At 41.9% G+C, this 26,968-nt stretch overlaps 1 protein-coding gene across 1 annotated transcript in view; it reads right to left on the bottom strand.

The window, feature by feature from the left end:
- Positions 1 to 3,478: 3,478 nt before the first annotated feature.
- Positions 3,479 to 26,968, bottom strand: part of LOC126479805 (uncharacterized) — a 61,185-nt gene continuing 37,695 nt past the window's right edge. Inside the window, exon 3 of the mRNA XM_050103815.1 lies at positions 3,479 to 4,350. Coding sequence (XP_049959772.1) covers positions 4,252 to 4,350 — 99 coding nt within the window. The 3' untranslated portion in view covers positions 3,479 to 4,251. The remainder of the gene's footprint in view (positions 4,351 to 26,968) is intronic.

Raw genomic sequence — 26,968 nt, 5'->3', positions numbered from 1 at the left:
CATTTCTTAGCCCCAAACCATATCCACCTAATACGTTTCCTTCTCTCCCTTTTCCTACACTCGAATTCGAGTCACCCATGACTATTAAATTTTCATCTCCCTTCACTATCTGAATAATTTCTTTTATTTCATCATACATTTCTTCAATTTCTTCATCATCCGCAGAGCTAGTTGGCATACAAACTTGTACTACTGTAGTAGGTGTGGGCTTTGCATCTATCTTGGCCACAATAATGCATTCACTATGCTGTTTGTAGTAGCTTACCCGCATTCCTATTTTCCTATTCATTATTAAACCTACTCCTGCATTACCCCTATTTGATTTTGTGTTTATAACCCTGTTGTCACTTGACCAGAAGTCTTGTTCCTCCTGCCACCGAACTTCACTAATTCCCACTATATCTAACTTTAACCTATCCATTTCCCTTTTTAAATTTTCTAACCTACCTGCCCGATTAAGGGATCTGACATTCCACGCTCCGATCCGCAGAACGCCAGTTTCCTTTCTCCTGATAACGACATCCTCTTGAGTAGTCCCCACCCGGAGATCCGAATGGAGGACTACTTTACCTCCGGAATATTTTACCCAAGAGGACGCCATCATCATTTAATCATACAGTAAAGCTGAATGCCCTCGGGAAAAATTATGGCCTTAGTTTCCCCTTGCTTTCAGCCGTTCGCAGTACCAGCACAGCAAGGCCGTTTTGGTTATTGTTACAAGGCCAGATCAGTAAATCATCCAGACTGTTGCCCTTGCAACTACTGAAAAAGCTGCTGCCCCTCTTCAGGAACCACACGTTTGTCTGGCCTCTCAACAGATACCCCTCCGTTGTGGATATACCTACGGTACGGCTATCTGTATCGCTGAGGCACGCAAGCCTCCCCACCAACGGCAAGGTCCATGGTTCATGGGGGGGATTTAGAACTTAGGATTTATTTTGTAGTTCAAATTAGAAAATAAATTTAGAACTTAGGATTTATTTTCTGATTTGAACTACAAACTAACTGCTTTGTTGTGTAGAAGTTTCCATTTCCATACTCAAATTGGGAACGTGTCACTATGGATAACATGGAAATATAATATTGCACAGATGTTACATTTACTCTCCATCACTTTTATTCAAGTACCTTGCCGATGGAAAGGTATGATGTCTTCAGAGATCAGGTTCATGCAGCTTTCCACAGTAGACTATCCTGGGAATGCCCCTCTGTTTCTGTGTATAACAGCACAGATCACTCACCCGATACATCGTACACTGAAGGTTCTGGTAAGCATTTGGCAATATGCCCTGCAAGCTACTTTCATTTCTAAGGATTCATAGTATTCTTATATCACTTTGCTCAAATAATGCTGTCACTGTTATATCTAAGAAATTCATATGCATTTTTCCTATTTGTGGGCTTATAACCTTTTGCCCAAAGAAAAGTGATTTATTTCCAAATTTTCAAGGCACAATTTTTTTAACCACGTTTATCCTAAAATGTCTGAATGAACATATACAAATTCTCTAATGTGAACTTTAAAAATATCTTCTGTGATTCCTGTTGTACCAATCACCTTTTGCATACTTCACATTTATGGACACCTAACAAAAGAAACTAGGTCATTACATCCACTTGTTCCAACTTGAGGGAGCGTCTGCAGGCACGCGTGGACAAACAGCTCATGCACAGACAGTCAGGAATCTGAGCCATATACAAACGTATGCTTCCATTGAGCACCTTCGGGCACCAGTGGACAAATGATCATGCAGATGACAGAAAAGGCACTACAATACCATGCAATTGGGTCACCTGGTGGGCAAACTACCCTATGTGCACCTGCCTGATGAGCAACGCACAGGCACTCATGGGCACCCATGCTGCACATGGCTGAATGAGAACAGCACGATCTATATATTGGAATTTTCAGACTGGAGAATGATTTTGATAAGCTCTACAGAAAAGTTCATAGTCTTGATCTAGTTTTTTGATTTCCAATTTCCTTTCATATAACTGTACAAGTTTTTTAAAGGTAAATCCTGTAGTTATGTGTACCTTCCACATTGCATAATCTTACTCTGTGCAAGCAGGATTTAAACGCTTAACTTCTTATCACTTCCCTTAAATAGACCAAACACAAAATTAGAATTAACTGCAACTACCCATGACGTAAAGTACTAAGGAAACAGATATAGCATGGCATTATAAGAGAATGCCGTGAAAGCAGGTAGTGAGCTATTTACAAGAGTAAACAAAGAAACAATATATCACAATCCTTTGCTATAAAAAACTTTCACTGAAATACTGATTAAGGATTGCTGAGATACTTTCAACATTTACTTTCAAATAATAGCATAAGAGGATGTCATTCAAATACCACCTTGTAGATACACACTCTACAAGTACCACAATAAAGATAATAACAAATTTCTCTAATCATTCAGCTCCGTAAAAACAATTGTCCTGTACTTGCTACCCAGAAGAGACATGAGGGAATGTTAGGAAAATTACCATGCCAAATGAATGAACTAGTTCTATCCGAAGCTGATAGGAGGAGCATCTTGTGTTATTTTGATGACCAACAATTATACTGATCATATTGCAAACAATGTAAGCCAAAGACGAAAGGAGGAAAAGATTTTAAAAAATAGAACTGTAGTAATATACAGTCATTAATCACACTGAAATCTCTTCACCCATCTCTTTCAGCATTGTGGAACACTTTAAAGAAGAAAGGTAATGGTACTATAAAAAAAGTAATATATAAGCATGTTATAATATTTTATAATGTGAGGAAACATTTGAGATGGTGCTTTGTGGTATGGATGTTGGTTTCAATGTCATGTCTTCTTCAAACAGCAGTTAATAGCACTGTTTACATGCTCAATTTTAATTAATGTACATATTGGGAGTACAGAATCAGCTGAGCATTGCAGCTTCAGATTTCACATGCGACAAACTGTCCTATGAAGTCAGTGCGTCCACTCCCCCAGTCACAGTGCTGATGAGGTGACTTAACGATAAAAAATAATATCTCTTATAAACACAACATTCAAAAACATTGAGGATGCTCCTGAACATAGAGAGTTAAACAAGTTTTTGAAAATTTAACTATCATTCTACTCAGTCTGCAGCAATAACAAACATCCTCCTGTATGACTAGAAAGTAATGTATCCTGCCAAGTGCTACTGGCTGACAGTTGCTATGCAGGATCAGTTTTCATTCCAGGTGAATGATATTGATGCAGCGATAAATCAATTGGAAATGGTATGCACTTCTACAATCGTAATTCAAAGACATTCATTGTTAAGAAATTATGGATATAAAATATATCCCCTCTGTTTCGAGTCATTACTTCACACATAAAATTATGACTTTACAAACTTTGTATAATATTGCTATAAACAAAAATTAATTATCTTATTTCTATAACTAAAGAATGTCAATGAATTTTGATTTACTTACATATAAGAAATGGAGAGAATATAATTTCACTTTTAATGAGTTTATTACAGAGTCCTTTCAGATGATTAAATGATACTTTTTACTTTTTTTGGTCAATATAAACACACAGTTTTGTCCAATCTGAAACATGCTGTATACAATTGTACACTATAGGACTGAACAAACCATTCATCGTCATTCTCACAAATGCACACAGCCTCTACATTAAAGCATTCAGAAAAGAACTTATTTGGTTTCTTTACACATATAATACAAAACCTACAACATAATCAGAACTAAAAAAAAGTTACATTTTAAGATTTATTCACTTTCATGTGACTTGTGACAAAGCAGCACTGATCATAGCTGAAGTTAACATTTCCAAGAAAAGTTACAGCATGAACACACACACACACACACACACACACACACACACACACACACACACACACACACACACAAAGCAGTCAGGGAAAAAAAATATTTGGTCTGTTATATACCTAATGCATGAATCAAAGAAAAAAATCAATTGTTACAATGTCTTTGTCAGTGCAAATGTTTCATTGTAAAAAGTTGTTTCACATATCACCACTGATCACAGCATATGTCTGTATTTAAAAAAAAATTATGATTATATCCTTTATATAAAGTTAAATATTTTAAATAAAAATAACACTTAGAGAATAAACAGCACAGTCTCAGAATAAAAGTTGTATGTACACAATTCACACTCAATATCACCTTCAGAGTTCAGTTTATTTTATAACACTATTGCTGTCGCATATAAAATAAATATAGTAAAAAAAATGACTGGAAAGAAGCAACTACTGGGCTGCTGTGTCCCCAACAGGTGGAGTGTCCTGATGGGCAGCTTCTCTGGTTAACACCAACACACATTCTCTTGACAGAGTACGAGGTTTCACCTGCAAACAGTAACAAGCGATCCTAAGCTTGATGAATTGGCAACAAACAGTAGTTTAGTTTCACAATAAATTTGCACTTTGGTAGAGCCTGGAAATAGTGAGTAGTGGAAATTCTGACTTGTCAATATAGCACATGCATTAACACTACCAAACACTATTACTTTCATCATAATTTATAAGGGAGGAGAACAGTAATACACTTTCACCATTTTTGCTGCAATTACAGGAGAGTAACGCTAGTCCGAACCCCAGTAATCCAAACGTTCGGTTAATCCGAACATGAAAAATTTTTGTCCAAGTATGGAAAGCTGTGCGGTAAACTGCTGTACATACACACTATTTTAATTTGCACAGTACAGAACACATGTATTAGAAAAATTGGAAAGAGAACAGGTTTAAACAATGCATAACAATGAAAGGAAAGATGTTAAACTTACTAAAATACAATAGACATTTTATCCCTACTTTTTAGATGACAAAAACTCAATCATTGTTTTCTGGCATAATGAAGACAGTGTTACATGATGTATAGTTGTGCCATCGTCTCATAAAAATCAAATCAGCAGGTGTAGCAGTGGGTTGTTGCTCCACATAACGTAGCGCGAGGTCAAGGACTTCTGCTGCATCACTGTGCGGCACCAGATCTCCTTTGTCACTTTCAGGCTCATTGTCAATTCTGTCACAGCGGTCCGTATCTTCCTGGTCTTGAGTCACAACAGCAACTAAATCAGCATCAGTAAGGCTCTCCACACATGCCCATCTGCTGCTATCCACTCATCTATGTCTCCTTCACTAGCTTCTTCACATCCAGGGATTATTTGTATTCATTTGTAGTAGATTTTCCTATTCATTTTCAACTAGGTAGTCCTGAAACTCAAGAGATGTCCGCAGTTTTCTCCACGATGTTCTCAGAGTATTTTCTGGAATATTCTGCCATGCCTCAGCGGCCCAATAAACAACATCCTTCACACTCGTCTTTTTTATTTTGTCCACTAAAGGAATGCTATCATCTTCAATCACCATTCTTAAAAATTTTTTTTCTGTACCTCAGTTTTAATGTTTGCAGTACACCCTGGTCCGTCGGCTGTTGAAGTGGTGCAACATTCGACAGCAAAAACTTTGCCACAATTTCTCCATCACATAATTCCTCAGTGCTGGGGTGAGATGGCACATTATCAATCAAAAGGACTGCACGGGGAGACAAATGGTTTTCCTTACAAAACCGTCAAACAGAGGGAACAAACTGGCCGTGAAACCATTCTTTGAACAGCTTACCATCCATCCAGGCTTTTTCTGATTGCAATCATATACGAGCAGGGACTTCAAAAAGTCTGGGCATAGCAGATTTGCTGATCAGCATTAAAGGCAGCTTGTGATTATCAGCAGTGTTGCTGCACGCTAATAAAGTCACACGATCTTTGAACATTTTAAACCAGGAGCATGGTCTTCTGCTTTTGATGCCAGGCTTTTTGTTGGCACGCCCTAAAATTAAGGCCACTCTCGTCAGCATTATAAATTTGTTGGGGAGAATCCTTTCACCCTCTTATTTTTTCGAACTCTAGCAAGTATTCCTTCGCTGCATCACAGTCAGAAGAAAGCTTCTCTCCAGTAATTGTTAGCTGACGGATTCCATGATGTTTTTTGAATCTGTCCAACCAACCCTTACTCACACTAAAAGACTCATCACCATTCATTTACTTGTTCAGGTAAACAGCCTTCTCCTGAACCAGTGCGCCACTCAAAGGAGTTTCCCTTTCTCTTTCCAGCGCAAACCAAAGGTAAAGAGCTTCATCCACTTTATAGTAACGGGACTGTTTAAAAGTCTGCCAAATTTCGACTGTTTTTCCCGAAGATGTTGCACAGGACTCACCATTGTCTATCCACTTCAAAGCAATCAGTTTTTCTTTGAGAGTTAACGGTGTATGTTTACGTTTACTCATGACAAAAATATGTACACCACTACACCCGAATTAATACAAGTGTTATGAGTGCCAGCAATCGATAACTCACATAACTAAGCGCTTTGTGAGCCAACTGGCAGTGCACTGATCTCAGACACTACAAAGGTTTCAACAAAGCACAACAAAAAGGGCAGGGAGTGAGTGAGCCATTGTTCCCACACTTGTTCCCATTTGTTACAATGGTGTACCTACTTATCTGCTTGGTATACTTTATTTTGGAAACTCTTCACCGTAATTCTGGCTAATCTGAACAAATCTGGAATCCGAACAACGTGCGGTCCCAATTCGTTCGGATTAACGGGAGACTACTGTACAATGAAAAATTGGTTAACTTTTTTTTTTTAAAAAAAAAAAAAAACAGAGAAATATTTTACTTCTTATATGAACAACTGTACATGCTTTGTGCAGTCACTGTGTTTTAAAAGTGTAAGAACATTATTGGTCAATATACAAAAAAACGAGAATGAACAGACAGTGGCTGCTGGTTTCACTGATTCCCAATTTGGATAAACAGAAACAGATTTTTCTCAGAAACCAATAGTATCTAGATTATCAATGTAGAGTATGTATCTAGAAGAATAAATTTTAGCAAACCATCAAATTACTGTTCTAAAATCAGACAAGGTCAGAAATAAGTGTATAGATATGAGACTTTTCATTTGTGAACCTTACACTTAATTCAACATATTTAGTGTATTACATACTTTGTCCCTAAGCTACCCCAAAATACTATCATAAAAGGGATCAATGAATGAACATAATGCACGAAACACATTAAATTCCTGAAGTTTACAATTATTGATATGATAAAAGTACCTAAACCTAAATACTTTAATCAGTCACTACATGGCTTTAACATGTTATGTTTTCAACAACACGCTCGTACTAGAACTTTTAAGTTTCTATCCTATCTATTACTTTCATTTTACACTATGTTACGCAAAACCATCACATTATTTAGAGTACAAAATTCAACAAGTCAGTTTTTTACTGTTTAAAACATCATCATTTGGGCAAGAAGACTTGATAAATTTCACAAAATAATGCTTCTATCACCTGAAGAAATAACCAATTCCGATACCCGTAAAAAATAAACTGGTAGATCATTCAGATGCACTGAGAACAGCAAATTATCATAATCTAAACCTAAGCCTATTGTAGTTTTCCCCCATGCAGATGATGATGGGTCATCCCTCCATATTACTTCAATGGCATATCAGAACTTTCTCAATTTTCTATTAACCAAATTAGGTACATGAGAAACTATTTGTTCTTTAAAACTTTAACTACAACAAAATGTCATTAACAATACAATCAAATGTATTGTATTAACAAAAGATATATTGTGATTATTGGGAAATCCTGGTAAGCCCTCACTGACTGAACAGCTAACAGTCTCAGTAGAATATCACTTTTGAAGTGAAAATTGAAACCGATTCAACATGTCATTTCTCCATCCGTGAGTTGAAACTTTTGCATGCATTACTATTTCAAATTTTTTATATAATCTAAGGAAAGAGACTTGACTTAGTTACTGAAGTCTAGGAATCACCCTTCCCACAGAAAAGCTTGATAACCAAATATCTTGATTTATTGAAAAATATCGAATTAATGATATGGTATATTACATTTATTACAAAGAACATTACACATTACAAAGCAACAGCTTTACAGTGCCTCATACAAACTTTATTCTACATGGATATTAATATACTCTACATTTCAGATGGACTTTCAATTTTACTGAAGTTACTTTGGCTTCTCTTATCAACTTCTTAAGAGCATTTTTCTCTCTCCTATTACCCAAAGGACAAATGTGAAAAAGAAAGTCACTGCTACACTTCTACTATCATTCATAAATTTTCTTTATTACAACTATTATCCTCTTTTATTATTACTTTCTCTGTTTATCTTTCAACAGTATTCTGTATTAAGTTTATTTTAATCCATTGGCGCAGGTGGATATGTGTCTATACAGCTTTCACAAGGCTTCCCATGTAAGTTTTTCAATTTCTCAGTAATGGCCTGAACATGGCAACAATAGTAACCCACAAAATGTTTCTAGATACTGATCTACAGAAAATTATATTTCTGTACTTTGGAATGTATACTTAATGAACATGGTGTTTCTTTTTTCCTCCTTAATATTATGATTATACAAGTTCACTCCCCTTTCCTCTATGGTTATGCTATAAAATGAGAGTCCCGGTTTAATTTACTTTGAAGTTGCCCCTCTGAATTTTGAATTTAACCTAAAAAGATGTACACCTGATCCGAATAGTGAGACAAATCTTTATCCTCTGATATTAGGTTTTCAGTCATTAGAAGTATATCCTGCTTTCTTACAGCATCCAGTAGGATAGTATCAACACAAGATCTTGTACTGCCCTATGACGCCCATTCAGCTCTGTGCTCATTTGCTTTTTAAGCAAGTTACCAATCACTGTATCACAGACCTTCCATAAGAGCCAAATTAGTCTGTTTAATATTTGTATCAATTTTGTCTGAGTCCCACTCAGTACTATATTCCATTTTAGAAGTCCCCACTGCCCCAACTTTTATGGAAGACAACAATTTAGTTTACTAACCTAATTTTTCCTATTGCTGCTGGCCAATACCACTCCAAAATTTTTACCTAGCAGTATAACTCTTCCTTCTCCTTCTGTTTTCCTCCTCACTTATCTTTGAGATTACTAACTTAGTTCAACTGCTGTCAGCATTTTCCTATACTTGATTATAGCTCTCCATTTTCTAGCAAACACATTTACTGAACTGGCCAATCTAGTTTTGCTACTGTTAAATAATGTTACTTTTCTGCCCTTTATTTCAACTCTTTCAACACCTATTCCGTCTCTTCCTTTTAAACTCTAAGAACCCAGTTTTCCTGTATATGTTGATCACTAAGAGAGATGCCAATTCAAACTCTGTAATAACAATAGGGTGAGAAAATTTTAATGGATGTTGGAAAGTTACCAACCCCCCCCCCCCCCCCCCCCCCAATGTAACTTGGATTATATGGTCATGTCGAAGCATGAAGGCCTCCCTGACAGAAGACTAGTAATAAAAGGTGGTGGGCTGTGGATACGGACCTTTGAAATCTGCACTGAAATCGTGAAAGCAAATTTATTGTTCCTAGGCACAAAAAGAGTCTGACAGACCAATCCCATTAAACACTATTAGGGTATCTGGCACTGGGAAGGTACCTTTACATTGTGTTAGTTCACTGTTAATTTCCCAGTCTGTAAAAGGACATTGCAGGTATCTATCTGTCAGGTTTTAAAAGATAGAATGCTATGCTATGTTAAAAAAATTCAGTGTTGATTAAAATATGTGAGAGAAAAGTTTGTAGTAAGCATATCAGTGAAGTACATTGCCAGTTATTTTGCCTTGTCAGAAGAATTAATATGAAGTACTCCTCAGTCTAAAACTCCAGGTATTACAGCTGGGAAAGCTGATATATCACAGTTCAGCTCACAACTGGGTGTCTGTTGCAAGTACATTCATTTAAGCGACATACTATTCCCAATAATCCAACTTCTGTTTGATTAAGTAACGCATTTCTGCTCATAGTCTTTTACTTAAAATCAAGATTATTTCGCACTGTAATGCCCTTTGTCCATTTCTGATGATCTCACTATCTCTTGATACCACCATAGTACCAGATGGTCCAGAATGGTAAGGTACCACATTATGCACCGTGCAGGTGATCCCTTTTGTGCTCTCTTAATGTTGTTTTATTGGAATATTTTGATACAGGCTTCAGAGGAGTATGCTGTCTAACTGACTTTTTCTCAGGCCTGCCTTGGTAAAGCATCATTAGGTCTCAAATGTGGTACTGATAAAACAATAAAGTAATGGTCACAATCACACAAAACATTATGGACATGCCATTATAGATACGAGCCTAGAACTGCACAACAGTAAGTCTAAGGCATCCCATCCAACCAACAGGATAAATGGGAGGGGTAATCGATGTGATATCTCTTCCATCTCTTGATAGGAATATCTCTACCTGACAGGAGGTATAGGTTACACAAGGTACAGTCAAAAAGTAATGAGAATTTGTTTTTCTTACAGAATCTGTATTTTTTTGTCAATGTCAACCTAATCAGCTTCAAACTAATCCCCCTCAAATATAATACCTTGCGCCAGTGCTTTTTTTCCTTTTCGAAACACTTTGGAACTCAGTTTTTGTTATGGTGTTCAACACGTTCAGTGATTCTGATTTTATCTCATCAATAAAGCAAAATGCCATTCTTTCATGGTTCTCTTCAGCCTCATGAATAGAAGTCACAGGGGTCTATGTCCAGTGAATATGGTGGTTGAGGCAAAATAACTGTTTTGTTATTTGCCAAAAACCATGAACAAGCAATGAGGTGTGAGTGAGAGCATTATCATGATGCTATTTCCATGAGTGGTTATGCCATAGGTCTGGTTATTTTCCTTGAATCCCTTCATGCAAATGGCACATAACTTTCAGGTAGTATTCCTTACTGAGTGTATGGCCATACAACAGGAAACCATCCAACTGTAATGTAGGAAGTAGTGATCGAACGTGATGAATTTTTTTATATTTTTTAAATTTATTTTCTTTTATTTTTTTTATCTTGGCTCTCCAGGCAGTTTCATTTGGGATGATAGGGCCTTGGTTTCAATGTCATACCCATATACCCATGTTTCACCATCTGTTAGAAGTTCTGGATCATTAACAATTTCAATCTGTGATGTAAAGACATCATTGTTTTTGGTCAAAATTCAACAATTTCGGAACAAACATTGTTGCTACACATTTCATGTCAAAAACATCTTAAAAATTGCTTGACATCAGCTGAAGTATATGCCCACATCATCAGCAACCTCTCTGTTGGTGAGTCAGTGACTTTTTGGAAAAATTTTCCTTACTTCTTCCACATTTTCATCAGTAATTAATGTGCCAGGGCATCCACAGCAGTCATCATCTTCATTATCTTCTCGATCCTCCTTGAAACAGTTAAAGCAATTTTAAACTCTTGTCTTACTCATAGCAGGTTTGTCAAATGCCACAGTCAACATTTCAAATGTGGTGCTGCACTTTATTTTTCAAGCAAAATTTAATACATATTCTTTTATTTTACCTTTTTTTTTTTTTAAAGGAAAAATTCACTGAGGACTCAAAAACGCATATGATCTTTTCAACTGTCAACAATAAACTAAATATTCAAAACCGCTGAAAATGCAAACATACATCAGGAACATGTGGAAGAAAAAAACTGAATGTATAAAGCCTGCAAAATTTTTAAAAAAATTCTATTATTTTTTTATCATACTTCATAATTCATTAGCAAGGTAGACACTTGGATTGTAGCTAGTTCAGCATCAAATGTAGTGTTCAGTAGTACCTGTTCACTAAATTTAACCAGTGTGCAAACACATCCTGAACCCCCACCAAATTACTTAGATTGTTATTAAAAACTTGGTAGTTTCTAAGTGCATGGAGGTGATGCACCAATGACCGCAATTCTTACACTGGGAAGCATACAGCGGATAAGAAGTGGTAGACTGTTAAAGCTCTTGCTCCACTCCAAGTGACTCCAGCACATGCCACAAGCAGATCCCAAATGGCCTTATTGCTCATGGACAATGGGAGAAAAGGCATTCCAGAGGGGAATGAGCAATGGTACGGTATGAGAGTGAATTTGGAGCTGTGACAAGTTTACATATCTGAAGCAGCATGAGGACTTGGCATCGAATTTCAAGTGGCAGTTCACCAGCCTCGGCAGAGAGACAGGGTGTATGGGGCTGGTCCTATTAAGCACCCATTGCCAGCCTAATTCCCCTCATAGTGCGCAGCATCAATGACCTTCAAATAAGAAAGCCTCACCAATCCATACACCGTGCACCCATAGTCAAGCCACGAAACCACAAAAGCCCCATAAAACTGGAGCAGACGCGTCGTGGCCACTCCCCAAGAGTTGCGGCTAATGCACTTAACCTCCTGGGTTCTAGCTTTCAGGTCAGGAGTGGCAATCATGACAATTTGGAGTCAAAGATGAGGCCCAGAAACCTCACAGTCTCTAAGATGTAGAACAGTGCCCTCATATATGCAAAGCAGGTAAATTAAAAATACCACAAAAATGATTAAAACAAAAACACACACACACACACACCTGTAGATAAACGAAACCCTGTCCTCGCAGTCCACTCCTGCAACCCCCACACTGTAAGTTGCAACTGACAGCTCACTGTTGCAACACTGGAGGAGGAATAGAAAAAAAGCAAAATCATCTACAAATAAGAGCACCATACAGGGTTGCTTACTGTAGATAAGATACTGTTTATGGCCATGGCAAGGAGGGTAACACTTAAAACACTGCCCTGAGGAGCAGCATCCTTCTGTTCAAAATGATTTGACAGCATGTCATCAACTCAGGTTCTATAAACCGCTGAGACAGGAAACACCATATGAAGGTGGGAAGGTGGCGACCAAATGCAGTTGTGCGAGAATACTTCGTCTCCAAGTAGCATCATATGCCTTACTGAAACCGAAAAATATGCAAACACAGTGATGCTTATGTAGGAAAGCCTGCAGAATAGCTGCCTCCAGCAGGATCAGGCTGTTGACAGTGAACCGAAATCTTTGGAACCCACAGCAAGAGCGGCTAACGAGTTGCCCGGTCTCTAATAACCAGACTAGACGACTGTTAACCATTCGTCCCAGGGTCTTTCCTACACAGCTCATTAAGGCGATATTCTGATAACTACTAGGAGAAGTGTAGTCCTTTCCCAGTTTGCGGAGAGGTATCAAAAGTGCCTCTCTCCACGAGTTTGGGAAGCTACCTGTGTGCCATATAAGATTAAAACAATCTAGGAAGATTTCCTTTGATGCTGCTGGTAACTGTTGAAGCATGCAGTACTGGATTTGGTCATGACTGGGAGCAGTATCACAAGTCACATATAGTGCCGGTTCCAGCTCCCACATGGAGGAAGGGTAGTTGTAACTCTCAGAATTGTTGGATCTGAAGTCCGATTTCCCCCTCTCTATAGTCACATGTTAGTGATGAAATGCCAGATCCTGGCATGACTGTGTTTTCCAGATATCCTACTGATGGCTTCCCATACTGTCGCAGAAAAAGTGGAACAGTTGATGGAATCCAGGAACACTTGCCATGAACCTTTCTTGCTCTTCTTAATTACACACTGAGCTTCAGCTCTTGCAACACGAAATGCTGATGAGGTTCTCTGCCGTCGGGCGGTACTTAAAACATTGAAGACCTGCATGCCTGGCCCGCATTGCTGAGTGGCATTCACCAGTTCACCACAATATAGGTTGCCTCCTAAGATGACCTGCGGACTTTGGGAGATACTAGACGGTATCAGATAGATTATATAATGGTAAGACAGAGATTCAGGAACCAGGTTTTAAATTTTAAGACTTTTCCAGGGACAGATTTGGACTCTGACCACAATCTATTGGTTATGAAGTGTAGATTAAAACTGAAGAAACTGCAGAAAGGTGGGAACTTAAGGAGATGGGACCTGGATAAACTGACTAAACCAGAGCTTGTACAGAGTTTCAGAGAGAGCATAAGTGAACAACTGAAAAGAAGGGGGAAAAAGAAATACAGAAGAAGAAGAATGGGTAGCTTTGAGGGATGAAGTAGTGAAGGCAGCAGAGGATCAAGTAGGTAAAAAGACGAGGGCTAGTAGAAATCCTTGGGTAACAGAAGAAATATTGAATTGATGAAAGGAGAAAATATAAAAATGCAGTAAATGAAGCAGGCAAAAAGGAATACAAACGTCTCAAAAATGAGATTGCCAGGAAGTGCAAAATGGCTAAGCAGGGATGGCTAGAGAACAAATGTAAGGATGTAGAGGCTTATCTCAATAGGGCAACACAGATACTTCCTACAGGAAAATTAAAGAGACATTTGAAGAAAAGAGAGCCACTTGTATGAATATCAAGAGCTCAGATGGAAACCCAGTTCTAAGCAAATAAGGGAAAGCAGAAAGGTGGAAGGAGTAGGGTCTATACAAGGGTGATGTACTTGAGGACAATATTATGGAAGTGGAAGAGGATGTAGATGAAGATGAAATGGGAGATACGATACTGCGTGAGGAGTTTGACAGAGCACTGAAAGATCTGAGTCGAAACAAGGCCGCGGGAGTAGACAACATTCCATTAGAACTACTGACGGCCTTGGGAGAGCCAGTCCTGACAAAACTCTACCATCTGGTGGCAAGATGTATGAAACAGGCGAAATACCGTCAGACTTCAAGAAGAATATAATAATTCCAATCCCAAAGAAAGCAGGTGTTGACAGATGTGAAAATTACCGAACAATCAGTTTAATAAGCCACAGCTGCAAAATACTAACGCGAATTCTTTACAGACGAATGCAAAAACTGGTAGAAGTTGACCTTGGGGAAGATCAGTTTGGATTCCGTAGAAATATGGGAACACATGAGGCAATACTGACCTTACGACTTATTTTAGAAGAAAGATTAAGGAAAGGCAAACCTACGATTCTAACAGTTGTAGACGTAGAGAAAGCTTTTGACAATGTTGACTGAAATACTCTCTTTCAAATTCTAAAGGTGGCATGGGTAAAATACAGGGAGCGAAAGGCTATTTACAATTTGTACAGAAACCAGATGACAGTTATAAGAGTCAAGGAGCATGAAAGGGAAGCAGCTGTTGGCAAGGGAGTGAGACAGGGTTGTAGCATCTCCCCGATGTTATTCAATCTGTATATTGAGCAAGCAGTAAAGGAAACAAAAGAAAAATTTGAGTAGGTATTAAAACCCATGGAGAATAAATAAAAATGTTGAGGTTCGCCGATGACACTGTAATTCTGTCAGAGACAGCAAAGGACTTGGAAGAGCAGTTGAATGGAATGGCCAGTGTCTTGAAAAGAGGATATAAGATGAACATCAACAAAAGCAAAACGAAGATAATGGAATGTAGTCGAATTAAGTCAGGTGATGCTGAGGGAATTAGATTAGGAAATGTGACACTTAAAGTAGTAAAGGAGTTTTGCTATTTGGGGAGCAAAATAACTGATGATGGTCGAAGTAGAGAGGATATAAAATGTAGACTGGCAATGGCAAGGAAAGCGTTTCTGAAGAAGAGAAATTTGTTAACATCGAGTATAGATTTAAGTGTCAGGAAGTCGTTTCTGAAAGTATTTGTATGATGGAGTGTAGCCATAATAGTTTGGACAAGTAGAGAATAGAAGCTTTCAAAATGTGGTGCTACAGAAGAATGATGAAGATTATGGGGGTAGATCATGTAACTAATGAGGAGGTACTGAATAGAATTGGGGAGAAGAGGAGTTTGTGGCACAATTTGACAAGAAGAAAGGACCGGTTGGTAGGACATGTTCTGAGGCATCAAGGGATCACCAATTTAGTATTGGAGGGCAGCGTGGAGGGTAAAAATCGTAGAGGGAGACCAAGAGGTTTGTTTTTTTTTTTTTTTTTTTTTTTTTTTGTGGCGCACAACTTCAATGGTCATTAGCGCCCAGACTACGTTAGGAATGCACCGCGAGGCACAAGTTTAAAACAGCAACTAAAAGGGAAAACACTATAAAAGATTGACAGGCATAGGATTAAAAAAACAGCATAATCAAATGTCCTTAGACAGGTTTGTCAAGTTGATAAAACGAAGAACGCGAGGAGCTGCTCCTGGGTCATCCGCTAAAATGGCATCGAGAGTACATGGCAGGCCAAGATCAAGACGCAGTGTAGTAAAATCTGGACAGGACGTTAAAATGTGGCGGACCATCAGCAATTGCCCACATGGCAGAACGGTGTCAGCGCAGCAGTCAGCAGATGGCGATGGCTGAACCGGCAGTGTCCAATCCGTAACCGGGCCAAAACTACATCCTCCCGCCGAGAAGGGCGCGAGGAGGACGTCCAAGCCGCGGGAAGAGGTTTCAAGGAAGGTCCGAAGCTTGTTGTCCGTAAGTGCAGCCCAATCGGTATGCCACAGCGATAAAATGCACCGACAAATGACCCTGCTACAATCTGATGAAGGGACACAACAAAAGCTGTCCGAGGCTGGAGGGCCGCAGCCTTGGCCGCGCCATCTGCAACTTCGTTCCCAGGGATACCGACATGGCCAGGAACCCACATAAAACTAACCGGAGAACCGTCGTCCACCAGCTGCTGAAGAGAGCGTGGGATCCGGTGCACGAAAGGGTGAACCGGATACGGATCACTGAGGCTCTGCATGGCGCTCAGGGAAACGGAGCAGATGACATAAGCAGAATGTCAGTGGCAGAAGATATAAAGAACAGCCTGGTAGAGGGCAAAGAGCTCAGCTGTGAAGACCGAACAATGGCCATGGAGCTGGTATTTGAAACTTTGTGCCCCGACAATAAAAGAACACCCGACCCCGTCATTGGTCTTAGAGCCATCTGTATAAATGAAGGTCATATTAATGAACTTCGAACGAAGTTCGACAAAACGGGAGTGGTATATCGACTTGGGGGTAACTTCCTTTGGGAGCGAGCTGAGGTCAAGGTGAACGCGAACCTGAGCCTGGAGCCACGGTGGCGTGTGGCTCTCGCCCACTCTAAAGGTTGCAGGGAGTGAAAAATCAAGGTGTTGAAGGAGGCGACGAAAGTGAACTCCAGGGGGTAGCAGGGCAGAGACATACAACCAGTACTGACGATCGAAAGAGTCGTCAAAAAAGGAACGATAAGACGGGTGGTCGGGCATTGACAGTAGCCGACAGGCATACCGACAAAGCAGTATATCGCGCCGGTAGGTCAGAGGCAATTCACCAGCTTCAGCATGAAGACTCTCGACGGGACTAGTATCAAATGCTCCGATCGCAAGACGTAAACCCCGATGTTGTATGGAGTTGAGGCGGCGTAAGATGGACGGCCGTGCAGAGGAGTATACGAAGCTCCCATAATCCAGCTTTGAGCGGACGATCGACCGATATAGGCGAAGTAGGACGGTTCGATCCGCTCCCCACGACATACCACTGAGAACACGGAGAACATTTATAGAACGGGTACAACGGGCAGTCAAATAAGACACATGTGGAGACCAGCTAAGTTTCCTGTCAAATGTAAGGCCTAAAAATTTTGTTGTCTCCACGAATGAGAGAGCAACGGGACCGAGTCACAACGACGGTGGGAGAAACTCTTTGTAGCACCAGAAGTTAATACAGACCGTCTTCTCGGCAGAAAAACGGAAGCCATTGGCGACACTCCAGGAGTAAAGACGGCCAAGAGAACGCTGAAGACAGTGCTCCAGGAAACATGTACGCTGCGCGCTGCAATAGATGGTAAAATCGTCCACGAAAAGGGAGCCTGATACATCAGCTGGGAGGCAATCCATTATTGGATTGATCGCTATGGCGAAGAGAGCGACACTCAAAACTGAGCCCTGTGGCACCCCATTCTCCTGCCGAAAGGTGTCTGACAGGACAGAACCCACATGTACCCTGAACTGTCGATCCATTAAAAAGGAACGAATAAAAAGAGGAAGGTGACCGCGAAGGCCCCATGTATGCATGGTGCGGAGAATGCCCGCCCTCCAACAGGTGTTGTAAGCCTTCTCCAAATCAAAGAACACAGCCGCGGTCGGGCGCTTCCGCAAAAAGTTATTCATAATGAAGGTTGACAAGGTAACCAGAGGGTCAACAGCAGAGCGGCGCCTACGAAATCCGCATTGTACATTGGTAAGTAGGCGTCGAGATTCGAGCAGCCAAACCAAACGAGAGTTAACCATTCGCTCCATCACCTTACAGACACAGCTGGTAAGCGAGATGGGTCGATAACTGGAAGGCAAGTGCTTGTCCTTCCCCGGCTTAGGAATCGGTACAACAATAGACTCGCGCCAGCATGCGGGAACATGTCCCTCAATCCAGATGCGATTATAAGTACGAAGAAGGAAACCTTTACCCGCAGGAGAAAGGTTCTTCAGCATCTGAATATGAATAGAATCAGGTCCTGGAGCGGAGGACCATGACCAGGCAAGTGCATTTTCGAGTTCCCGCATGGTGAAAGGGGCATTATAACTTTCACGATTCGAGGAGTGGAAGTTAGGTGGCCTAGCCTCCTCTGCCTGTTTTTGGGGGAGGAAGGCAGGGTGGTAATGAGCGGAGCTCGAAACCTCTGCGAAAAAGCGGCCGAATGCATTGGAGACATCCTCAGGGGCCACAAGGACGTCATTCGCGACCGTCAAGCCAGAAACTGGTGAGTGGACATTAGTGCCAGATAGCCGGCGTAGGCTACCCCAGACAACAGAAGGAGTAAAACTGTTGAAGGAGCTCGTGAAAGCAGCCCAGCTGGCTTTCTTGCTTTCTTTAATAACACGACGACAGCACGTAATCGTTTATAATTTATACAATTCGCCATCGTAGGGTGGCGTTTAAAGGTGCGTAAAGCACGTCGACGAGCACGTAAAGCGTCTCTACACGCTGCGGTCCACCAGGGGACCGGTACGCGACGTGGAGAAGAAGTAGTGTGAGGGATGGAATATTCAGCAGCAGTGAGAATGACTTCCATGAGGTGTGCGACCTGACTATCGCAGCTTGTGAAGGTTTGATCCTGAAAGGTCGCTCTGGAAGAGAAGAGCCTCCAGTCTGCTTTGGAGATGTTCCAACTAGTTGAGCACGGAGAGGGGGTATGATGCAGGAGATGGATGACACACGGGAAGTGGTCGCTCGAATATGTATCAGAAACGGCATACCACTCAAACCGGCGTGCAAGTTGGGTAGTACATATAGAGAGGTCTAAATGGGAATAGGTGTGAAATGTGTCCGAAAGAAAAGTAGGGGCGCCAGTATTGAGGCAGACAAGATTGAGCTGGTTGAAAAGGTCTGCTAACAGGGAGCCCCTCGGGCAGGATGCTGGAGAGCCCCAAAGGGGATGGTGGGCACTGAAGTCTCCAGTTAACAAAAATGGTGCAGGTAGCTGAGCAATAATTTGCATCATGTCTGCCCTGGTAACGGCAGACAACGATGGAGTGTAAACGGTACAAATGGAAAATGTAAAAGTGGGGAGAGTAATTCGGACGGCAACTGCCTGCAGGCCGGTGTGCAATCTGATGGGATCGTAGTAAATATCATCCCAGACCAGCAACATAACCCCTCCATGAGCCGGAATACCTACCACAAGGGGTAGGTCAAAACGCACAGAGGTGTAGTGTGCCAAGGCAATGTGATCGCATGGGTGTAGCTTCGTTTCCTGGAGGCCTACGACGAGCGGACGGTGCAAGCGGAGCAGCAACTTCAAGTCCTCTCGGTTGGAGCGAATGCTGCGAATATTCCAGTGAATAAGTGCCATCGTGAGAAGGAAAGGAAGATGAAAGAAGGAGTCGCCGCTGAGGGCCTGGCTTCGAGCAAGCATTGCCGCCGCTATCAGTAGGCGGGCAGTCATCGTCCATTGGTTCTATAGGTTCATCGGCCATCTCGTTAAGATGGCCGGGAGGAAGAGCTTCCTCCGCCGGTGGACGGCCAGATGTTCGGCTACCAGCGGTGCGGCCAGGCGAAACGGATGACGGCCTGGGGTGGCAACTGCTGGGTGGCGCAGGAGAAGAAATGCGCTGTGGCAGAGAAGGTGAACTGTGCTTCCTACGAGCCTTCTTGGAAGGTCGTATAGTGGAAGTATACTGGTCGACGGCTGGGAGTTCGAGGTACGTAGGAAGTCTGCACGCGACAGTTCCTTCTTGAAGGCCCGTGCATCTGACTTCTGGGTCTTCGTCTTGGCAGAAGCTGATGAAGGTGCTTGTGTCTGAGGGGTGACGGGAGGAAGAGGAGACGTCGACCGCGCGATCTTAGCACTCGCCGAACGGACGACCGTGGTGCTGAAGGTCAGATCGCATGTCTGCGTCACCACCTCCCTGGTAGTCTGAGGAGAGGCGAGGACAGTACTGTATTTCCCCGCTGGGAGCAGTGTGGGCTTCCTACTAGCAAATAGCTTACGAGCAGCCGAGGTGGACACTTTCTCTTTGACCCGAATTTCTTGGATACAGCGTTCTTCCTTGTAGATGGGACAGTCGCGGGAGGACGCTGCATGGTCACCCTGGCAGTTCACACAATGAGGAGACGGTGGTGGACAGTCACCCTCATGGGCATCCCTGCCACAAGTGACACATTTAGCCGCATTGGAACAAGACTGGTGAGTGTGATTAAAATGCTGACACTGGTAGCAGTGCGTAGGTGTCGGGACATAGGGGCGAACAGAAATAACCTCGTAGCCCTCTTTGATACGCGACGGCAGCTGAACACTATCAAAGGTCAAGAAAAGTGTCCGGGTCGGTACAAGGTCATTGTTGACCTTTTTCATGACCCTATGGACAGCCGTCACACCCTGCTCAGCGAGGAAAGACTGAATCTCCTTGTCCGTCAATCCGTCGAGTGATCGCGTATATACCACACCACGAGACGAATTCAAAGTGCGGTGAGCCTCCACCCGGACAGGGAACGTGTACAGGAGTGTGGCCCGAAGCAGTTTTTGTGCCTGAAAGGCGCTCTCAGTTTCTAGTAACAAGGTACCATTACGCAACCCGGTACACGACTTGACAGATCCGGCTATGGCATCTACGCCCTTCTGGATAACGAAAGGGTTGACAGAGGAAAAATCCTTGCCGTCCTCATATCGAGAAACTACGAGGAACTGTGGGGCAGGCGGAACGTGTACAGGAGTGTGGCCCGAAGCAGTTTTTGTTCCTGAAAGGCGCTCTCAGTTTCTAGCAACAAGGTACCATTACGCAACCCGGTACACGACTTGACAGATCCGGCTATGATGATGATGATGATGATGTTTGGTTTGTGGGGCGCTCAACTGCGTGGTTATCAGCGCCCGTACAATTATCCAATCTTTGCTCAGTCCAATTTCGCCAATTTCCTGGATGATGATGAAATGATGAGGACAACACAAACACCCAGTCATCTCGAGGCAGGTGAAAATCCCTGACCCCGCCGGGAATCGAACCCGGATCCGGCTATGGCATCTACGCCCTTCTGGATAACGAAAGGGTTGACAGAGGAAAAATCCTTGCCATCCTCATATCGAGAAACTACGAGGAACTGTGGGGCAGGCGGTAGTACTTTTGTCACTGGTGGCTGGTCAAGTTTCGTTTATGGGCAGAAGTCGAGAGAAAAGAAGAAGAGAAATCCATTGCGGAGGAATCTCCCATGATTGCCAGCGTCTCCGATGGCGCGCTCCTTCCTTGTGGGGACCCTCTCATAGGGCACTCCCACCTTAGGTGAATGTTTACACCTCAGGTCACACCTCCCGAGAAACAGACGGAGGGACCAATCGGAATGGTCAGAAGGTATCCGCTCAGGCAATCACCCCTCCCTGGGCCTGGCCTTTACCAGGGGGTACGTGCGTGCCTTACTTGTCTACCCAGGGCGGGGAATTACACGTTACCCCGTCACCGGCTATGCATGCGAACGCGTGGGTCGGTCTTCAGGCGCACACAGGGAGGAAGAAAGAAGAGGAAAGAGAAGAGGGGGGGGGAGAGAGAGAGAGAGAGAGAGAGAGAGAGAGAGAGAGAGAGGACAGACTGTCTCAAACGCCGAGGCGGAGACCAGACAAGGCAAGGAGAAGAAGGCAAGGAGAAGAAGGCAAGGGAAAGATTAAAGAAGACAGTGAGATGGAGAAGAACAAAGTAAGGAACCAACCAAAGGAAGGAAGAAACGAGAAGAAGTGAAAAACCAAAATGACCGCAAATATAGGTCTCCGGACGCAGGCGCTAACTACCCCCTTGAGGGGGAGGGACTCCTTTTAGTCGCTTCTTAGGACAGGCAGGAATATCTCGCGCCTATTCTAATCCCCGGACCCGCAGGTGGAGAGACCAAGAGAGGAACACACTAAGCAGATTCAGAAGGGTGTGGGTTGCAGTAGGTACTGGGAGATGATGAAGCTTGCACAGGATAGAGTAGCATGGATAGCTGCAGCAAACAAGTCTCAGGACTGAAGACCACCACCACAACAACAACAACAACAACAACAGCAACAAGTCAGCGTCATGATGGCTCACACGTGTAATGTGGTCCCTGCATTTCTGGACATAGTTGTGTGTTCAAAGACAGTTAGCTGGGTAACAGTGTCCAGTTACTCCTGCTGACCATCTATTTTAGTGGTTTTTCTTCCCCCCCCCCCCCTTCAGGTAATGCTCCATCCAGTAGGTGAAAGTGGGGTGGGACGTGGTCACTGGAATGGTCACCAATGACTTCCCACTGAACATTGTCTACGAGGGTCATAGAGCAGGAGAGGTGAATGGCTGAGAATGACCCACAGCAGCACAAAACTGGGTGGGAGTACCCATATTGAGGATAGACAGCTCGTGAGATGTCGTGAGGCTCTCCAAAACCCAACCTCAACAGCAAGTACAGGTTGAGCTCCACAAAACATGATAGGCACTGACGAGAAGAAATGGCCGGAGGAGTTGTTCTGTAAGATCTGTGAGAGCCTCAGAGACTATTTCATCTTGTGAAGGCAGATACAGGGAGCAAACAGTGTTCCTCTGACACGTGTGAATTTCAACAGCAACAGCTTGTGGATCAATAGCCAGGGCAAGAGCAGAGAAGTGGTGTGCATTATGGACAAACACAGCAACCTTTTCCTTAGCTATGTCCCCAGTGAGGTCATCCTTTCAGTGAAGTTTACAGCCCCATAATACAGGAGTGTCAGTGGCTTTAAAAACGTGTTTCTTGTAAACACAGGCACAGAGGGCATTCATGTGCTAACAGTTTCAGTTTCTACATGTGTCTGGAACCAATTAATGTTCCACTGTAATATGGGAGCCAACTGTAATGGGGATTGTACTTTCACCTTGTCATCGAGCCCGTAATGGATAGGAGCTCAGTCTTGGGGCAGGATGACTGCCCTAGTCCGGCATAGACGTCAATTAGCTCTACCGAAGAGTCAAAAGAGGCATCAGATAGGATGACATCAACATCAGTCTGTTCACTTCTGACTCCATCAGTGGTGGCTGCTTGGGCTTTGATTTTTTTGCCTTGGTTGGATTCAGAACCACCACAGCAGTGGTAAAGGTAGTGACAGCACTGGACCATGGATCAAACTGAACCTTTGGAGGAGCAGGGAGCTCTGCAATGTTAGACTTGTCTGACATTTTGTGAGGGAGTGTGGGCTGTGAAGTAACTGCAGCAGCACATGTACAATGACAAACACAGATACTAGTGCTAACACTTGCTATCTCTGTTTGTGTAGCAGCAACAGTTTTCTGTACTGGCTGCTTAACAACCGAAGCAAAGGAGGGAGCAAAAGTCGGGGCTGCAGTCTTATAAATCTTCTTGGCCTCAGCACAGAGAATCCATCTTCTGGTTTAAATTTCCTGTTCCTCAAGAAAGACACAGCAGTCTCTACTCCAGGCAGAGTAGCCCCAGAGACATTCACACACTTTTGAGGAGATGAACAGCCAATTTGTGGGCAGCCTTACCACATTTGCCACAAGTGGTTTCTCCTTTACATCTAACAAGGGAAGGCCATGATATTGGGATCACAGATTTATTTCAACTTTGTACACCTTTAGTAGGCCTCTTAAACAGCATAACGTGCAAGTAATAAGATGTACTACTCTGGCAAATCTGAGAAAATCGCAAGAGAAGGTCTATTATGTAACTGACATATCTGTGTGTAGGTGCTGGATGTTAACACTCATGGTGGTTTAGTGGTTAGCGTTTGATCTTCCTAAGACAAACGAGTGTGAGGTGACAGTTCAGCTCGGGCTCAAACTTAAATTTTAGTCTATATGTTTTTCACTGGTCACATTATTTAATTTATATGACATTTGAGAGGTACTATAATTAATTTATATGACATTTGAGAGGACTATAATCAAAAACAACCATGTGTATTTTCATGAAGTTTTAGTGAATTTTATCTTATTTGTGTACTTACTGTTTTTAATTAAATTTAATTATTAGAACCATCATACTTATAACTATTGACAAGTAAATGAAGAAATACATTGAGTTTCCCTAAAAATTAATGCCTGCCATGGTTTGCGAAATTCGTTATGCATGCAATCTGGTAATGTACCCAGAACTACTTTGCAACCCAATGCTTCGAGCTGCAGACATAGAGGCAGGCCCCATTTGGCAGTTAACTTGCGTAGTAGTGAGACACTGCTAATGTAGCAAGAATGAATAGTACAGGTGTAAATTTATCGAATATCACAGAATTTAAACTTGCATTACAAAAACTAAAGTTCGAGTGTGAGTGGAACCATCTACATCTACATGTACATGAACATGTACATGGTTACTCTGAAATTCACACTTAAGTGCCTGGCAGAGGGTTCATCAAAGCATTTTCATACTACTTCTCTATCATCCCACTCCCGAATGGTGCCTGGGGAAAAGGAACGCCTAAATCTTTCCATTCGAGCTCTGATTTCTCTTATTTTATCGATGATGATCATTTCTCGCTACGTAGGTGGGTGTCAACAAAATATTTTCGCATTCGGAAGAGAAAGTTGGCGATTGATTCGTAAATAGATCTCACTGCAAAGAAAACCTCCTTAGTTTCAATGACTGCCACCCCAACTCGCATATCATATCAGTGACACTCTCACGCCTATTGCGTGATAGCACGAATCGAGCTGCCCTTCTTTGCACTTTTTAAATGTCCTCCATTAATCCTACCTGGTAAGGATCCCACACCGCGCAGCAATATTCCAGCAGAAGACACACAAGTGTAATGTAGGCTGACTCTTTAGTGGGTTTGTCCCATCTTCTAAGTGTTCTGCCAACAAAGTGCAGTCTTTGTTTCGCCTTCCCCACAACATTATCTATGTGGTCTTCCCAATTTAAGTTGCTCATAATGTTAATTCCTAGGTATTTAGTCAAATTGACAGCCCTTACATTTGTGCGGTTTATCGTATACCCTAAATTTATCCTATTTCTTTTAGTATCCATGTGGATGACCTTGCACTTTTCTTTGTTTAGTGCTAATTGCTACTTTTCACACCATACAGAAACTCTCTCTAGGTCATTTTATAACTGGAATTGACGTCTGATGATTTTACTAGATGGTAAATTACAGTGTCATCTGCAAACAATCTAAGAGGGCTGCTCAGATTATCATCTAGATCATTTATGTAAATCAGGAACAGCAGGGAGCCTATGACACTATCTTGTGGAATGCCAGATATCACTTCTGTTCTACTCGATGATTTACCATGTATCACTATGAACTGTGACCTCTCTGAGAGGAAATCACAAATTCAGTCTCACAACTGAGACGATACTCCATATGCACGCAATATGATTAATAGTCGCTTGTGAGGAACGGTATCAAAAGCCTTCTGGTAATCTAGGAATATGGAATCGATCTGAGATCCCTTGTCAACAGCACTCTTTACTTAATGGGAATAAAAAACTAGCTGTGTTGCACAAGAATGATATTTTCTGAATCCGTGTTGGTTAAGTATCAATAAGTCATTTTCTTCAAGGTGATTCACAATGTTCAAGTACACTATATGCTCCAAAATCCTACTGCAAATTGAGGTCAGTGATATGGGTCTGTAATTCAATGGGTTACTCCTATTTCCTTTCTTGAATATTGGTGTGACCTGTGCTACTTTCCAGTCTTTAGGAACAGATCTTTCGTCAAGTAAGCGGTTGTATATGATTGCTAAGAAAGGCACTATTGTGTCTGCATACTCGGAAAGCAACCTGATTGGTATACCATCTGGACCAGAAGACTTGCCTTTCGTAAGTGATTTGAGTTGTTTTGCAACACCTAAGATATCTACTTTTATGTCACTCATGCTAACAGCTGTTCTGGTTTCGAATTCTGGAATATTTGCTTCGTCTTCTTTTGCGAAGGAATTATGGAAAACTGTATTCAGTATTTCTGTTTTAGTGGCACCATCATCGGTAACTTTTCCATCGCTATCGCGCAGTGACGATATTGACCTTTTTTTTTTTTTTTTGCCACTGGTGTACTTTACACATGACCAGAATCTCTATTGGTTTTCTGCCATATTTTGAGACAATGTTTCATTGTGGAAACTATTAAAAGCATCTAGCATTGACGTCCGCACTAAATTTCGAGCTTCCATGAAACTTAACCAGTGTTAGGGATTTTGCATTCTTCTGAATTTGGCATACTTTTTTCGTTGCTTCTGCAACAGTGTTCTGACACATTTTAGGCTCTAATGCTAACCACTTGACCACTATGAATTCTAGCATCTGGCACCTATGCACAGATACATCAGTTACATAATAGACATGTAAAACTTCTCTTGCAATTTTTCTCGGAATTGTCAAAGTAGTGCATCTTACTACTTGCACATTATGTTGTTTTAATGGCCTACTATAGGTGTACAAAGTCTGAAGTAAATCTGTGATCCAAACATAATAACCTCCCTTTGTACGATTGGTGTGCACAAAGCACTAACATTTAAAACAGCGCATCGAGTTGGGGACATAGGGCCACATGGTTCTTTACTGTAGTTTAATGTAGTGTGGAGCTCAGACTCAATGGCATATTCCCCACCCTCTAAACCCTTTTGTATGGAAAAATGTGACACTATTTTGAAACCTCCCCCTTTTCTTTTAACTAATAAAAAACACTGACCAGCAGCATGCATTCTGTTACTAAAGACACTAGAACTTTTAATATCTCTGAGTCTGGCTACATGAGCCCTCTTATTTGATTGGGTATTGATACCACTGGGAT

This window comes from Schistocerca serialis, chromosome 1 (assembly GCF_023864345.2).
Source record: "Schistocerca serialis cubense isolate TAMUIC-IGC-003099 chromosome 1, iqSchSeri2.2, whole genome shotgun sequence".
Classification (NCBI taxonomy): domain Eukaryota; kingdom Metazoa; phylum Arthropoda; class Insecta; order Orthoptera; family Acrididae; genus Schistocerca; species Schistocerca serialis.
Note: the sequence above shows the minus strand (reverse complement) of the source record. Positions and strands in the feature narration are given on the sequence as shown.